Source organism: Ranitomeya variabilis, chromosome 1, assembly GCF_051348905.1.
Source record: "Ranitomeya variabilis isolate aRanVar5 chromosome 1, aRanVar5.hap1, whole genome shotgun sequence".
NCBI lineage: Eukaryota > Metazoa > Chordata > Amphibia > Anura > Dendrobatidae > Ranitomeya > Ranitomeya variabilis.
The window spans coordinates 67,235,933-67,254,718 of NC_135232.1; the positions used below are offsets into that span (position 1 = coordinate 67,235,933).

General features: G+C 42.2%; 1 protein-coding gene across 2 annotated transcripts in view; it reads right to left on the minus strand.

Moving 5' to 3' along the window:
- Positions 1–18,786, minus strand: part of LOC143805462 (von Willebrand factor A domain-containing protein 5A-like) — a 150,404-nt gene that overhangs the window by 9,165 nt on the left and 122,453 nt on the right. For both annotated transcript variants that reach the window (XM_077284881.1, XM_077284871.1), the window contains 2 exons: positions 12,587–12,670; positions 3,561–3,697 (listed from right to left, as the gene is read on the minus strand). In XM_077284881.1, coding sequence (XP_077140996.1) covers positions 3,561–3,697; positions 12,587–12,670 — 221 coding nt within the window. The remainder of the gene's footprint in view (positions 1–3,560; positions 3,698–12,586; positions 12,671–18,786) is intronic.

Below are 18,786 nucleotides of genomic sequence, written 5' to 3' on the forward strand. Positions count from 1 at the left end.
CACAGTGCCACTCCTCCTATCCTGTATATATACGCTGCACAGTGCCACTCCTCCTGTCCTGTATATATACACTGCACAGTGCCACTCCTCCTGTCCTGTATATATACACTGCACAGTGCCACTCCTCCTGTCCTGTATATATACACTGCACAGTACCACTCCTCCTGTCCTGTATATATACACTGTACAGTACCTCTCCCCTGTATATATACACTGTACAGTACCTCTCCCCTGTATATATACACTGTACAGTACCACTCCTCCTGTATATATACAATGCACAGTACCACTCCTCCTGTCCTGTATATATACACTGCACAGTACCACTCCTCGTCTCCTATATATACACTGCACAGTGCCACTCCTCCTGTCCTGTATATATACACTGCACAGTACCATTCCTCCTGTCCTGTATATATACACTGCACAGTACCACTCCTCCTGTCCTGTATATATACACTGCACAGTATCACTCCTCCTGTTCTGTATATATACACTGCACAGTACCACTCCTCCTGTCCTGTATATATACACACTGCACAATACCACTTCTCCTGTCCTGTATATATACACACTGCACAGTGCCACTCCTCCTGTCCTGTATATATACACTGCACAGTACCACTCCTCCTGTCCTGTATATATACACTGCACAGTGCCACTCCTCCTATCCTGTATATATACGCTGCACAGTGCCACTTCTCCTGTCCTGTATATATACACACTGCACAGTACCTCTCCTCCTGTCCTGTATATATACACTGCACAATACCACTCCTCCTCTCCTGTATATATATACACTGCACAGTACCACTCCTCCTCTCCTATATATACACTGCACAGTACCACTCCTCCTGTCCTGTGTATATACACTGCACAGTACCACTCCTCCTCTCCTATATATACACTGCACAGTACCACTCCTCCTGTCCTGTGTATATACACTGCACAGTACCACTCCTCCTGTCCTGTGTATATACACTGCACAGTACCACTCCTCCTGTCCTGTATATATACACTGCACAGTACCACTCCTCCTGTATATATACACTGCACAGTATCACTCCTCCTGTCCTGTATATACAGTGGGGCAAAAAAGTATTTAGTCAGTCAGCAATAGTGCAAGTTCCACCACTTAAAAAGATGAGAGGCGTCTGTAATTTACATCATAGGTAGACCTCAATTATGGGAGACAAACTGAGAAAAAAAAATCCGGAAAATCACATTGTCTGTTTTTTTATCATTTTATTCAGCAGGGACAGGGAAGATGGTTAAAATTGATGGGAAGATGGATGGAGCCAAATACAGGACCATTCTTGAAGAAAACCTGTTGGGAGTCTGCAAAAGACCTGAGACTGGGACGGAGATTTGTCTTCCAACAAGACAATGATCCCAAATATAAAGCAAAATCTACAATGGAATGGTTCACAAATAAATGTATCCAGGTGTTAGAATGCCCAAGTCAAAGTCCAGACATCAATCCAATCGAAAATTTGTGGAAAGAGCTGAAAACTGCTGTTCACAAACGATCTCCATCAAACCTCACTGAGCTCGAGCTGTTTGCCAAGGAAGAATGGGCAAGAATTTCAGTCTCTCGATGAACAAAACTGATAGAGACATACCCCAAGTGACCTGCAGCTGTAATCGCAGCAAAAGGTGGCGCAACAAAGTATTAAGTTAAAGGGGCCGAATAATATTGTACGCCCCACTTTTCAGTTTTTGAATTTCCACAAAAATTTAAAATAACCAATAAATTTCATTCAAATTCACAATTGTGTTCCACTTGTTGTTGATTCTTCACCAAAAATTTACATTTGGTATCTTTATGTTTGAAGCATGATATGTGGGAAAAGGTTGAAAAGTTCCATGGGGCTGAATACTTTCGCAAAGCACTGTATATATTCATTCGCATGCTTTCAGTCGCAAGACCACCTGTTCCCGGCACCAGAGAATCCTCACAGCGCACACAATATGAGGTTTTAGACATAATGACTGTAGACATGTAGCTTAAGATCCGACAACCACTTTAAGGATGGGCCGCTACTCCTGGGCACAGCTGTGTACTCGCCCCCCCCAAGGCTAAAATTTGCCAGCCAGCCCCTGATAGCAGCGCTATATGTCATATGCGATCCGCGTGCTGTATTGCGCGATACTAACTCACTAGCCGGATACAGTCTGACCTGAGGCATCCTCAGCCCCTCCGCTTATAATCCGGTCTTACTCCTAAATCTGAGCCCATTCAACACTCAGCATCTGCACATAAGACCTGTGACTTCAGCAAAATTGCAGCCATCATAAGATGATATAACTACAGTACAGACCAAAAGATTGGACACACCTTCTCATTCAAAGATTTTTCTGTATTTTCAAGACTATGAAAATTGTACATTCACACTGAAGGCATCAAAACCTTGAATTATCTCATGTGGAATTACATACTTAACATAAAAGTGTGAAACAACTGAAATTATGTCTTATATTCTAGGTTCTTCAAAGTAGACACCTTTGTGCTTTGCACACTCTTGGCATTCTCTTGATGAGCTTCAAGAGGTAGTCACCGGGAATGGTCTTCCAACAATCTTAAAGGAGTTCCCAGAGATTCTTAGCACTTGTTGGCCCTTTTGCCTTCACTCTGCGGTCCAGCTCACCCCAAACCATCTCGATTGGGTTGAATGAGAAGGTGTGTCCAAACTTTCGGTCTGTATTGTGCATACAGATAAGAGTTACATCACTGGTGGTTACAGAATAAGGACATGTGGGGAACTGATGGCGAATACTCAGGTAGTCAAAGCGGCCCATATACATGCTTCAGAATTTTCTCAAGGAAGTATTTCCTTTTTCTCGTCAGTAATACATAGCCATTTTGATCTACCGCACCCTCTCATCCGGCAGTGTTTCTTCTCTATCTTCACTCCAGTATGATCTGCCCTTCCTGAAGACTTAGGTGATTTCCCTACGCTCTATACAGGGCAAAGAGTGATGTCGTTATCCATGAATTTTACCATCACATAATTCCCTTTTTTTATCTTTTTCAATGCCACAAATGTGTGTGTCTAAAAGCCCTCCACTCTGCCAAATATACCCCATTAGACGATATGAATGGATCATTTAAAAACTTCTGGCAGGAAAAAGCTCTCTACTGGATCTAGTTTATGATCACATTTGCCTACATCCATCTCATGGTTGCCCAGGCCTATTCTCTGATGTTATTACTAACACATATGCTTTACACCTACCCCCATCCCTCTCCTTTTTTGTTTTTTTTCTTCTTTCTCTTACCATTCATTACTAACCAGGTCCTACATTATATGAGACTTGAATATCAGTTATATATTAGTGAATCACATAAAGTTCAATATCGGTCAGGCTTGTTATGTTATTTTCTCAATTGTTACTTCTGACACAAGAATGTTGAGTTATGTCCTATTTTGGCATCTCAGGTTTACCATATTCTGTAACCTTTTCTAATTAATGTTGCAAAATACCAATACAAACAAAATATAATAAACTAAACAAAAAGGCAGCAGAGAGTAGTAAGCATCTATAAGTATTAGTGATACCTGATCAGGATTCTTCTTGCTTACATCCTGCTGGGATATCCCCAATATCGAGAAGATTTCAGGGTTAATATTCCACGAACCATCCGCATTTTGAAGAGAAATCAACCTCACGAAACAGGGGGTCTCCTCAACTGGAGCTAGACATGAGATATAGAGGGACTCAGTGTTATTATTGAAATTCAGCAAAATCCAGATTTTACAATATTATTTATGACTAGCTGAAGAGCCCGGCGTTGCCCAGGCATAATAACTAACTGTGATTAGTTATAGCACCTCACTTCTCTCATTTTTCCCCTCATTCCTCTCATTTTCCCCTCTAACACCTGTCATTTTCCCTTTAGTATATACCTGTATGTCATCTCTCCTGTATATAGTATATACCTGTATGTCATCTCCTCCTATATATAGTATGTAGCTGTATGTCATCTCCCCTGTATATAGTATATACCTGTATTTCATCTCCCCTGTATATAGTATATACCTGTATGTCATCTCCTGTATATAGTATATACCTGTATGTCATCTCCTCCTGTATATATATACCTGTATGTCATCTACCCTGTATATAGTATATACCTGTATGTCATCTCCCCTGTATATAGTATATGCCTGTATGTCATCTTCTCCTGTATATAGTATATACCTGTATGTTATCTCTTCTGTATATAGTATATACCTGTATGTCATCTCCCCTGTATATAATATATACCTGTATGTCATCTCCTCCTGTATATAGTATATACCTGTATGTCATTTCTTCTGTATATAGTATATACCTGTATGTCATCTCTTCTGTATATCATCTCCTCCTATATATAGTATATACCTGTATGTCATCTCCCCTGTATATAGCATATACCTGTATGTCATCTCCCCTGTATATAGTATATACTGTACCTGTGTGTCATCTCCTCCTGTATATAGTATATACCTGTATGTCATTTCTTCTGTATATAGTATATACCTGTATGTCATCTCTTCTGTATATCATCTCCTCCTATATATAGTATATACCTGTATGTCATCTCCCCTGTATATAGTATATACCTGTATGTCATCTCCCCTGTATATAGTATATACTGTACCTGTGTGTCATCTCCTCCTGTATATAGTATATACCTGTATGTCATCTCCTGTATATATATATATACCTGTATGTCATCTCCTCCTGTATATAGTATATACCTGTATGTTATCTCTTCTGTATACAGTATATACCTGTATGTCATCTCCCCTGTATATAGAATATACCTGTATGTCATCTCTCCTGTATATAATATACTAGATTGTGGCCAGATTCTAACGCATCGGGTATTCTAGAATATGTATGCGTAGTATATTGCACAGCCCACGCAGTATATTGCGCAGCCCAGGCAGTACATTGCGCAGCCACGCAGTACATTGCGCAGCCCACGTAGTACATTGCACCGCCCACGCAGTACATTGCGCAGCCCACGCAGTACATTGCATGTCCACGTAGTATATTGCCCAGTCACGTAGTATTTTGCTCAGTCACGTAGTATAATGCTCCATGCAGTTATGGCCCCATGGATGCCCCATATAATGCTCCATGCAGTTCTTTATGGCCCCATAGATACCCCATATAATGCTCCATGCAGTTATGGCCCCATAGATGCCCCATATAATGCTCCATGCAGTTCTTTATGGCCCCATAGATGCCCCATTTAATGCCCCATATATTGCTCCATGCCAGTTATGGCCCCATAGATGCTCTATATAATGCTCCATGCAGTTATGGCCCCATAGATGGCCCATATAATGCTCCATGCAGTTATGGCCCCATAGATGCCCCATGTAATGCTCCATGCAGTTCTTTATGGCCCCATAGACGCTCCATACAGCATTGTGCCACATGTAATGCTGCTGCTGAGGCAATAAAAACAAAATATCACATACTCACCTCTCGTCGCTGCTCCTCAGCATCCCGTCTCTCCGCACTGATTGTTCAGGCAGAGGGCGGTGCAGTTATATACTGCGTGGGCTGTGCTATATACTATGTGCCCTGTGTTATATACTGCGTGGCCTGTGTTATATACTGCGTGGCTGCTATATACTGCGTGGGCTGTGTTATATAGTAAGTGGGCTAGTAAGTGGGCTGTGTTATATATAGTGCGTGGCCTGTATTAACGCATCTGGTATTCTAGAATATGTATGTATGTATATAGCAGCCACATAGTATATAGCACAGGCCACATACTATTTGTCTGCTATATACTACATGCCTCCTATATACTAAGTATATAACACTGCACATGTAGTATATAGCACAGCCCCCGCAGTATATCACACAGCACACGTAGTATATAACACTGCCCATGTAGTATATAGCACAGCCCTGCAGTATATCACACACCTCACGTAGTATATAACACTGCCCATGTAGTATAGCACAGCCCCTGCAGTATATCACACAGCCCACGGAGTATATAACACTGCCCATGTAGTATATAGCACAGCCCCCGCAGTATGTCACACAGCCCACGCAGTATATAACACTGGCCACGTAGTATATAGCAGCCCCTGCAGTATATCACACAGCCCACGCAGTATTTAGCAGTGTGGGTACCATATCCCTGTCGCTGATTGTTCGCGGCCGGCCACGTAGTATATAGCGTAGTATTCTAGAATATGTATGTAGTTTATTTATGAAGATTGAAGAATAATGCAATAATGGGTAAAATATATTTATTATCATTAAATTTTATTAGTCATAGAACTTAATACAATTGAATTAAATTATGAAACAGATCATCAAAATATATAAACCACATTACGTGAACTGTAACTGTATTTAAATAAATCATCGGACAAAAGAAGGACATTGACACTATAATATATTTATTAACAATATCAAGCGAAAATATTTTTGTACACCACATTTCTTGTGAATACCTTTTGACTACCTATAAGCAACTTTCCTTGTAAAGGACCTTGACATTGGATCTCATTTTAACTCTTGAAAATGCAACGTAGAGTTGTCCATGACCAAAAATGGGCTGCGGTAGATATATGCCAACACGGTGTAGAGTTTGACCTTGTGACTTGTTTATTGTCATGGCAAAAGCTGGTTTTATTGGAAACTGTCGACGCCGAAGCCTAAATGGAAGACCCGTGTCTGAAGGACATAAATCAATGCGTGCAATGAACACTTCATCTCCTTTTGCTGATCCAGTGATCACTCTTGTTTGAATAACGTGAGAATGGAGTCCAGTAACAATAAGGCGAGTTCCATTACATAGACCATTTTTCGTATTTAGATTCCGCAGCAACATTATGATTGTTCCAACTTTCAGTTGAAGTCTGTGGGATGGCATTCCTGATGGCGTAAGACTATTTAAAAATTCAACTGGATAATGCTCTCGTTCATCTTCATTGTCTACATCCACTGAATCATCACTTTTATACAACTTATACTCACCAGGCATTCTATTCATCACCTGGGAATTTAGCAGAGACACGTCATCATTCTTGGGACAGAGAATTGCATGAGAAGAGGCCCTCTCAACACTGCTTTGGTCGTTCACATCAATTTCAATGCATTGTCCAAAAACATCAGTTACGATGCAGTCAGTGCACAACATGTCTTCTGGTATTTCAATAATATCTTCTCCAAGGTTGTATTCGTTGCTAAGTTCACCGTTGCCAAGTTTAAGAAGCCAGTTGCTATACTCTGGGTCCGAAGATCGCATATTGTTAATTAGTTGGAGTTTATTGAACTGTAAAGGTCAGCCATTTTTAAGCTGGACTCGATAACATCTGTTCTTGTTCCATTTGGTATGACTGGAAGGCATTGCCTAAAATCTCCGCCAATGACAAAAACTTTACCTCCAAACGGACTTTTATTTTTTTCAGCAACATTTGTAGTCATTACTTCACGCAGAAGTCTGTCAATTAGGCTCAAAGCATATTTGGGTGCCATGGTGCACTCGTCAAGTATGAAAACATGGGGTCTCTCCATCCAGGTTCCAGCCCGGTGTTCTGGTCAGCCCATTTCATTTGCGGTAAGCACCACCTCTCACTGCCTACTATTTGTGACTGTTTGTCACCCCATTGCACCTATGAGCTAGGTGGTTTCTTGCGACTTTGCACCCTACCAGTCTGCTGATGGTTGCAGACCGGCCTACTATCTGGGCTCCGTACACCGGGGGGAAAGCTGTTTCCAATTTCCATCCTCATGCACTTTGTATGTAATTCTGTATATACTCTATTTTTATGTGGTTTAATGCTCGTATTTACACTTTGCATATTTAATAAATTTGTATACCTATTATACTCCTTTATCCTCCTTGTCTTAAGTATGAAAACATGTGCATTTTTTAACAGTCTTCCTGCAAATGTGTCTTGTTTTATTCTGGAAATAGAGATTTAATTGACTGGAACTGGTATCCCAAAGAGTGAATGGATAGTGCGACCTCCTCGTAAAAGGTTTGCTGCAATCCCTGTTGTAGCCGACGGCAATACGACTTTTCCCAACCCTCTAACGTGATGCATTATAACTTCATAGAGGTATGTTTTACCGCTCCCTCCTGGACCGTCAATAAAGAAACATTTTGGCCTTGCATCTGCTTGGTTTTCTATAGCGCTCACAATAGTGTCATATGCAATCCGTTGTTGTTCATTTAAGGAGTTTGTCTTCTCTGTTCCCAACAATAATTCGTAAGCTTCGTCATACTCTGGAACTTGAATGGCAGGCTGGGGCAAATTAAAGTCTGAAAACGTTTTTCCATGTAGTAGTAAGATATTTTGGACATCTTGCATGGCATAAGATTCGCAATTTTGACAACTTCCACTTCTGTTGTGAAGACGTAAGCAGTAGTCCTCGATTAGATGTTCTTTAACCCTTTCACGACATGCGCCGTACTAGTACTGCGCATGCCGTGTCTCCCCCTTTGATGTGGGCTCCGGCGCTGAGCCCACATCAAAGTCGCGACATGTCAGCTGTTTTGGACAGCTGACATGTGCGCGCAATAGCGGCGGGTAAAATCGCTATTCACCCGCCGCTATTAACCTGTTAAATGCCGCTGTCAAACTCAGACAGCGGCATTTAACTACCGCATCTGGCCGGGCGGCCGGATATGACGTCATCGCCGACCCCCGTCACATGATCGGAGGTCGGCGATGCATCAGGATGGTAACCATAGAGGTCCTTGAGACCTCTTTGGTTACTGATGCCGGCCTGCTGTGAGCGCCCCCCTGTGGTCGGCGCTCACAGCACACCTGCATTTCAGCTACATAACAGCGATCTGATGATCGCTGTTATGTAGCAGAGCCGATCGGGCTGTGCCTGCTTCTAGCCTCCCATGGAGGCTATTGAAGCATGGCAAAAGTGAAAAAAAAAAGTTTTTAAAAATGTGAAAAAAAATATAAAAGTTTAAATCACCCCCCTTTCGCTCCATCCTAAATAAAACAATTAAAAAAAAACATACCTACACATATTTGGTATCGCCGCGTTCAGAATCGCCCGATCTATCAATTAAAAAAAAGCATTAACCTGATCGCTAAACAGCGTAGCGAGAAAAAAATCCGAAACGCCAGAATTACGTTTTTTTGGTCGCCGCGACATTGTGTAAAATGCAATAATGGGCGATAAAAAGAACGTATCTAAACCAAAATGGTATCATTAAAAACGTCAGCTCGGCACGCAAAAAATAAGCCCTCACCCGACCCCAGATCACGAAAATTGGAGACGCTACGGGTATCGGAAAATGGCACTTTTTTTTTTTTTTTTTAAGCAAAGTTTGGAATTTTTTTTCACCACTTGGATAAAAAATAACCTAGTCATGTTAGGTGTCTATGAACTCGTACTGACCTGGGAATCATGTTGGCAGGTCAGTTTTAGTATTTAGTGAACCTAGCAAAAAAAACAAACAAAAAACAAGTGTGGGATTGCACTTTTTTTGCAATTTCACCGCACTTGGAATTTTTTTCCCGTTTTGTAGTACACGACATGGTAAAACCAATGATGTCGTTCAAAAGTACAACTCGTCCCGCAAAAAATAAGCCCTCACATGGCCATAATGACGGAAAAATAAAAAAGTTTTGGCTCTGGGAAGGAGGGGAGCGAAAAACGAAAACACAAAAACGAAAAAGGGCCGCGGTGTGAAGGGGTTAAAATTTCGACCAATCAGTGACGCGGGATTTCCAGGACAGACAGACAATTAAACCCTTAGACAATTATGTATATAGATAACTGTATGTCATCTCCTCCTGTATATAGTATATACCTGTATGTCATCTCTTCTGTATATACCTGTATGTCATCTCCTCCAAAAAATGGTATATTCCTGTATGTCATCTCCTCCTATATATAGTATATACCTGTATGTCATCTCCCCTGTATGTAGCATATACCTGTATGTCATCTCTTCTGTATATAGTATATACCTGTATGTCATCTCCCCTGTATATAGTATATACCTGTATGTCATCTCCCCTGTATGTAGTATATACCTGTATGTCATCTCCTCCTGTATATAGTATATACCTGTATGTCATCTCCCCTGTATGTAGTATATACCTGTGCCTGTGTGTCATCTCCTTCTGTATATAGTATATACCTGTATGTCATCTCCTGTATATAGTATATACCTGTATGTCATCTCCTCCTGTATATAGTATATACCTGTATGTCATTTCCTCCTGTATAGTATATACCTGTATGTCATCTCTTCTGTATATAGTATATACCTGTATGTCATCTCCTCCTGTATATACCTGTGTGTCATCTCCTCCTGTATATAGTATATACCTGTATGTCATCTCCTGTATATAGTATATACCTGTATGTCATCTCCTCTCCTGTATATAGTATATACCTGTATGTCATCTCCTCCTGTATATAGTATATACCTGTATGTCATCTCTTCTGTATATAGTATATACCTGTATGTCATCTCCTCCTGTATATAGTATATACCTGTGTCATCTCCTCCTGTACATAGTATATACCTGTATGTCATCTCCTCCTGTATATAGTATATACCTGTATGTCATCTCCTCCTGTATATAGTATATACCTGTATGTCATCTCCTCCTGTATATAGTATATGACTGTATGTCATCTCCTCCTGTATATAGTATGCACCTGTATATCATCTCCTGTATACAGTATATACCTGTATGTCATCTCCACTGTATACAGTATATACCTGTATGTCATCTGCTCCTGTATATAGTATATACCTGTATGTCATCTCCTCCTGTATATAGTATATACCTGTCTGTCATCTCCACTGTATATAATATATACCTGTGTGTCATCTCCCCTGTATACAGTATGTACCTATACCATTACATTACCATTACCTGACCATTACAAAAAACTTGATGCTTTACCATTAGCTAAATTTCAACGAGAATTGAGTCATTTGCTGGACGAGGGTGTGGAGTCTCAAGCCATTACTACGAAAATGAGATTGGCTCTTTTGCCAGAATTTCCTATCATTCCCTCTTTCTATCTGTTACCCAAAGTTCACAAAGACCCCCTCTGCCCACCGGGCAGACCTATTGTCTCGGGCATGGGGGGTCTTTGTGAACCAGCCTGTCAGTTCATTGACTTATACCTTAAACAATGTGGCGAGACCCTCCCATCTTTGGTCAAGGACACCACCGAGGTCTTGAGGAGACTGGACGGCCTCACACTGGATGATGACATGTGGTTCGTCACCTGCGATGTGGAGTCCCTCTATACGTCGATAGGGCATGGTCACGGGATGCGGGCTGTTAAATTTTTTCTTGACATGACGAATTTGGAACCAAATTTGATTTATTTTATTTTGGAACTTCTACAGTTCATTCTTACTCACAATTTTTTTGTGTTCAGGGACCGTCCCTTCCTACAGCTCCAGGGCACAGCCATGGGGGCATCTTGTGCGCCTTCGTATGCTAATTTGTTCCTGGGGCTGTGGGAAAGGGACACGGTCCTTGACACACCAGGTCACAGCTCCGTTATCTCGTGGCTTCGCTATATCGACGACATATTGTTCATATGGCAGGGCTCCACGTCGCAGTTGGATTCCTTTTTTAACCAATTAAACGTCAATGCACTCAATATAAGGCTTACATGGAAATATAGCCAAAAGTCTATTGACTTTTTGGATCTATTGATTACCAATTCTAGTGAGGGTACTGTGGGTACGACTATTTTCCGCAAGGAAACGGCTACTAATGCATTGTTGCACTTTACATCGTCCCATCCCCCTAAACTCAAGAGCTCAATACCTACGGGACAGTTCTTGAGAGCCCGCCGTATCTGCTCGGATGATGCTAATTTTATCAATCAAGCCAAGGACTTATCTTCCCGGTTCAGGAATAGAGGTTACAAACGGAGAGACATCTACAGAGGTTTCTCCCGTGCCCTCAATTCCGATAGAGCAACTTTACTGACAAAACCACCTAGAAGAACTAATAACAACAATGTAGATTTGACACCTCGTTTTATCACTAAAGGTACCTTCACACGAAACGACTTTACAACGAGAACGACAACGATCCGTGACGTTGCAGCGTCCTGGATAGCGATCTCGTTGTGTTTGACACGCAGCAGCGATCTGGATCCTGCTGTGATATCGCTGGTCGGAGCTAGAAGTCCAGAACTTTATTTGGTCGTCAGATCAGCGTGTATCGTCGTGTTTGACAGCAAAAGCAACGATGCCAGCAATGTTAAACATGGAGCTAACGACCTTTGAGAACGATAAGTGCGTCACCGCTACGTCACAGGATCGCTCCTGCGTCGTTCTGGAGCTGCTGTGTTTGACATCTCTACAGCGATGTAAACAGCGACGCTGCAGCGATCAGATCGTTGTCGTTCTCGTTGTAGAGTCGTTTCGTGTGAAGGTACCTTAAGTTCAATTCCAATTGGTCAGAAATTAATAGCATTTTCAAAAAACACTGGCCAGTTTTATTAACTGATAGGGATCTGGCCAATCAACTTACTTCTCATCCTCTCATTACGTGGCGTAAATCCCGCACTCTGGGTGACCTTTTATGTAGCAGCCATTACGTACCCCCTAAGAGTAATCCCTTTGGTTCAATCAGCTGTGGTCCTCCTTGGGGTTGCATTCCTTGCTGGAAGTGTTCGGCCTGCGGCACTATTAAATGAACAAAAAACTTTACCAATTCAGCAGGTGACAAAAATTATAAGATTGTTCATCACATCACTTGTAACACCGAAGCAGTAGTGTATTGTGGCCGGTGCCCGTGTGATCGCTTGTACGTCGGTATGACAACCAGGCCCCTAAAGATTCGAGTACAGGAACACCTGAGGGACATAAGGGGTTCAGCCAACTGTCCCGAACCACAGCTGTTAAAATCCATCCCGAAACACTTTTTCGAGACACATAACAGTAATCCCAAGGGGATTTCTGTATGCGGGATTGACCGCGTCTATATGGGGATCCGGGGTGGTAACGTGAAACAGAAATTGCTTCAAAAAGAAGCACGCTGGATAGTAACCCTGGACACGCTTTCACCTAAGGGTTTAAATGAGGCCCTCAGTTTCAAGTCTTTTCTCTAGATACTTTTCCCTAGACTTTGTTCTTTTTATTTCTATCCAATTCTATTGTGGTCCGGGTATATTTTAAGTTTCTGTATCAGTAGTATATGTGTTCACTGTTATGTCTTGTTTTCATTAGATGCGGTTTTCATTCATCGTTCTTTCATTCATATATACGCGGAGGGGAGGCCACATCGGAGATGCTGTCCAGATTGACAGAAGATATATGGACTGACCTATACCGGACATATTCACGATGCAAATGTTCACTAACTTGTCTGGTGTTTTATGGTTAAATAACCTCAGTAACCTTCCTTACAGTCTAATTGCCTGTGGGGGATTTTTTCCTTCATTAGACATACAGTCTTGTTTTATATATTTACACTGTATGTATATTCTGACAATCAGTTCTTTATTGTTTACTAGCCTGTATGTCGTTCTACTATATTACTCTATCAGGCACATAGCTTTGTGCTATATAAATATGCTGTAATCATCAGCTTTTGTAAATGGATGTTTTCACACTTTGTTTAACCCCTTTCGGTACACCCGGAGTTAATCTTGTTGGTTAAATTACCTCGTGCCCCGTGGTCTACTAGTGCGCCGCTCCCCCCAGCATATCCCGCTTTTAGGAATATGATTATCTTGCCAACCACTTTACCTTATGCGGGCTATCCTGTGAGGAATTTGGCGCCAGGCAGGAGATCTTTGAATGTGCCTTCCATGTTTACTTTCTTCTGTCCGGCGCAGACGCGCCCCACGCATGCGCTGTGTCGCCTCGGCGGCGTCGCCGGCCGGCAGCGTTGCTGTGGTGATGGGACGGATGACGTATGTCCTCCTTCCCATACCCCACGGCGCGCCCCGGCCTGCCTCGCGGCTGACGCGTCTACACATCATGCTGGGTCTAGCGCGCCGATTCGCTGGTTCTCCTCTCACTCTCCCATATATATCCCGGCCCTCGTTTTACCGGCCACGCCTCCTGACGAAGCCAAGGTGGTGAAACGCGCGTCGAGGCTCTGCTCCCTGTCTGCACGCCGGCACCCTGGTGACATGATGTCTCAAGGTATTTGTACCTAGTATTTATTAAGTGCACTTCCACTTTATGCCTTATCTGGCGTACCTTGTGTTACATGGTGCAGTCTTGCGACCCAGTAACCTGGGCGTGTAGTGCTGGCACCATATAGCTCGCCTTCCTATATGCTATCCCTCATGGGTGCCTTATTGATCATTTGCGGGCGTCATTACTTGCCTGACATCCATGCCTCAGGTGTTGTAGGTAGTGCAGCAGTGACATTTTCTGTGCAGTCTTTCAGTGCATCCCCCTTATGGGTGTCTACTGTACATCTGATGCACTGTTCTTTTTAGCTGTTTTTTTGCTTTATTACTGTTGTCCTGTTCGTACTGGTACTATTATATTTAATATTTGTACTGGTTCTATTATATTTGATATTTTCAATAAAATTTATATCTTTATTTACCCCTGTCTGGTTTGGATCTTATATATGGATATAATTTATGGTTCACTTGTCCAGTTATATTGAACTTCCGGCGCCGCACTCAACGGCTGCTAGGTTTTCCTTTTTTCTCTTTTGGTTTATATGTATTGGCTGATGGGGGTTGCCCTTTGGTAGCTCTTAGGGTTCTTTTTAGGTATATTAATATAGTATGTACCTGTCTGTCATCTCCCCTGTATATAGTATATACCTGTATGTCATCTCCTCCTGTACATAGTATATACCAGTATGTCATCTCCTCCTGTATATAGTATATACCAGTATGCCATTTCCTCCTGTATATAGTATATACCTGTATGTCGTCTCCTCCTGCATATAGTATATACCAGTATGTCATCTCCTCCTGTATATAGTATACTAGATGGTGGCCCGATTCTAACGCATCGGGTATTCTAGAATATGCATGTCCACGTAGTATATTGCACAGCCACATAGTATATTGGCCAGTTACGTAGTATATTGCCCAGTGACGTAGTACATTGCCCAGCCACGTAGTATATTGCCCAGTTACGTAGTATATTGCCCAGTGACGTAGTATACAGCACAGAGCCACGTAGTATATTGCCCAGCCACGTAGTATATTGGTCAGTCACGTAGTATATTGCCAAGCTACGTAGTATATTGCCCAGCCACGTATGTCACAGGTTAAAAAATAAACATATACTCACCTTCCGAGGGCCCCTTGTAGTTCTGTCGCCTGTGTGCGGTGCAGGTGGCAGCTTCCAGTCTCAGGGTGTGGACCTATGATGACCTCGCGGTCACATGACCGTGACGTCATGGCAGGTCCTTCTCGCCATACCATCCTTGCCACCGGAACCTGCCGCTTGCATGGAGCGGTCACCGGAGCGTCGCGAGGAGCGGGAAAGGCGGCGGAAGGTGAGTATATAGTGATTTTTATTTTTTTTTATTATTTTTACCATTAGATGTTTTTACTATTGACGCTGCAAAGGCAGCATCAATAGTAAAAACTTGGTCACACAGGGTTAATAGCGGCGGTAAAGGAGTGAGTTACCCGCGGCATAACGCGGTCCGTTACCGCTGACATTAACCCTGTGTGAGCGGTGACTGCGGGGAGTATGGAGCGGGCGCCGGGCACTGACTGCAGGGGAGTAGGGAGGGACTAATCGGACTGTGGCCGTCGCTGACTGGTCGTGGCAGCCATGACAGGCAGCTGGCGAGACCAATCAGCGACTTGGATTCCATGACAGACAGATGCTGCGACCAATGAATATCCGTGACAGACAGAAAGACAGACAGAAGGACAGACGGAAGTGACCCTTAGACAATTATATAGTAGATACCAGTATGTCATCTCCTCCTGTATATAGTATATACCGGTGTGTAATCTCCTCCTGTATATAGTATATACCTGTATGTCATCTCCGCTGTATATAGTATAGACTTCATTCACACGTTATTTGGTCAGTATTTTTACCTCAGTATTTGTAAGCTAAAACTTGGAGTAAAACAATCAGAGAAAAAGTTTATTAGAAACACGTCACCACTTCTGTATTTTACTCCCACTTGTGTTTTTGGCATATAAATAGTGAGGTAAAATACTGAACGTGTGAATGTGGCATTATACACAGCCTCACGCTATTATGCAGCGCCTCACTCTTCTCTTTACACAGCCTCATACTGCAGCAGCTCCTCACTTCTCTCATTTTCCCCCTGACATCTCTCATTTTGCCCCTCACATCTCTATCCATTAGGCTCCTCCCTTTCCATTGACATCATGCCTCACAGAAGCAACTCCATTCTAGACATGACGGAGCTAGATGTTGCCTGTGCCTGCTATGCGGAGTGAGCATGGCTAAGGAAAACTTTGCAATCACAGTTCAGCTTTCAGCTCTGGTGAAATGAAAGATGCTTAGTGATTGTTTACGGAGTGAGCGGGGCTATGTGGAGTGGGCGTGGCCAATATACACACACACACACACACACACACACACACACACACACACACACACACACTCAGCTTTATATATGAGATTGATAATTCCCAATGGAACAAACCTAAATAGCTGTATTATTAATGGGTGAATAGTACTGCCTGGAGGCAGGAGGTAGTATATCTGGTAGGTACATCTGGTAGATACTGAACATATAATTCTTTTATGGGATTACTGCTTAAAGTGGCGTATTTAGGAGCTGTACAGTTGTACTCAAAAATGTACATACCCCAGACAGCTTGAAGTCTTTTGTGGCAGTTGTGGATGAGATGCTTTATTTTCTCAGATGGTAAAGCTGCCCACTCTTCTTGGCAAAAAGCCTCCAGTTCCTGTTAGTTCCTGGGCTGTCTAGCATAAACTGCACACTTGAGATCTCCCCAGAGTGGCTCAATGATACGGAGGTCAGGACACTGAGATGGCCACTCCAGAAACTTCACTTTGTTCTGCTGCTGTAGCCAATGACAGGTCAACTTGGCCTTGTGTATTGGATCACTGTCATGTTGGAACATCCAAGTACGTCCCATGCGCAGCTCCCTGGCTGATGAGTGCAAATTTGCCTCCAGTATTTGCTGATAACGTGCTGCACTCATCTTTCCTTCAACTTTGACCAAGTTTCCTGTGCCTTTGTAGTTCACACATCCCCAAAACATCAGCGATCCACCTCTATGCTTTACAGTAGGAATGGTGTTCCTATCATTATAGGACTTGTTGACCTCTCTCCCAATGTAACATTTAAGGTTGTGGCCAAAAAGTTCAATTTTGGTCTCCTCACTCCAAATTACCTTGTTCCAGAAGCTTTGAGGCTCGTCTCTGTGCGGTTTTGTGTATTGTAGGCGAGATACTTTGTGGCATTTCCACAATAATGGCTTTCTTCTGGTGACTCGACCATGCAGCCCATTTTTCTTCAAGTGCCTCCTTATTGTGCATCTTGAAACAGCCACACCGCTAGTTTTCAAATAATCTGTATTTCAGCTGATGTTATTTGTGGGTTTTTCTTTGCATCCTGAACAATTTTCTTGGCAGTTGTGGATGACCTTTTTGTTGGTCTACCTGACCGAGGTTTTGCTTTTACAGAGACCCTGATTTTCCATTTGTTAATCACAGTTTAAACGCTGCTGACTGGCATTATCAATTTCTTGGATATCTTTTTGTATCCCTTTCCTTTTTTTATACAGTTCAACTACCTTTTCCCGTAGATCCATTGACAATTCCTTTGCTTTCCCCCATGACTCACAATCCAGAAACGTCAGTGGCTGGATGTAAGATGCAAGAGTCTGTCTGGATCCCAGAAACTCAGTCATCTTTTATTCACACACACTGATGACAAGCAAACAGGTCACAGGTAAGGATGTTACCTTTAGTAGCCATTCAAACCCATTTGTGTCAACTTCTGTTCATGTTATCAGGCCAAAATCACCAGGATATGTGAACTTTTAATCAGGGTCATTTGGGTTGTCACTATGATTTAAAAACATAAAACACAGTAGTATGACAATAAATGGTTTCACCCAACCACTAACCATGATGGGAGAAAAAGTTTTGGTGTTATAATTCATGGGCAGCATGGTGGCTCGGTGGTTACTGAGCATACTATCTATGTGGTCACTGTGTATACTATTTATCTGGTCACTATGCATACTATTTATCTGGTCACTGTCTATACTACCTATCTGGTCACTATGTGTACTATTTATCTGGTCACTGTGTATACTATTTATCTGGTCACTGTGTATACTATTTATCTGGTCACTGTGTATACTAAATCTGGTCACTGTGTATACTATTTATATGGCAATATGTATACTATTTTTTTTTGGGTATCACAAAGAACTATTTCTTTGAAATAATTGTTTAAAAACGGGCAGGGAAATGTTTTGCATCACAAAGAAAGTCAGCTGTAACCCCGTGCTGTCCTGTCTGTATACTCTTTTGGATCCTGCCCCTGGCCAGGAGATGTGGTATGATTAGACCATGTCCCTGCACAATCAGACACAGCCATTGCACAGTACACAGCAGGGGCACATGTATAAGATTATCTCAGCACAGGAACATTTTATTTAAACACATCCAATTGTGAAAATCATTATTATTCCAAGATCTATTGATTAAGATTAACTTTTGTTTGTGGGTAAACCCCTTTAATGTAGGGGCTTGATGGGGTAAGAGGAGCAAACGACTCATTGTCTTTGGCACATGGTATCAGTGGTATGACAAATTATTCTTCATATCAATCTTACCTGCAGACA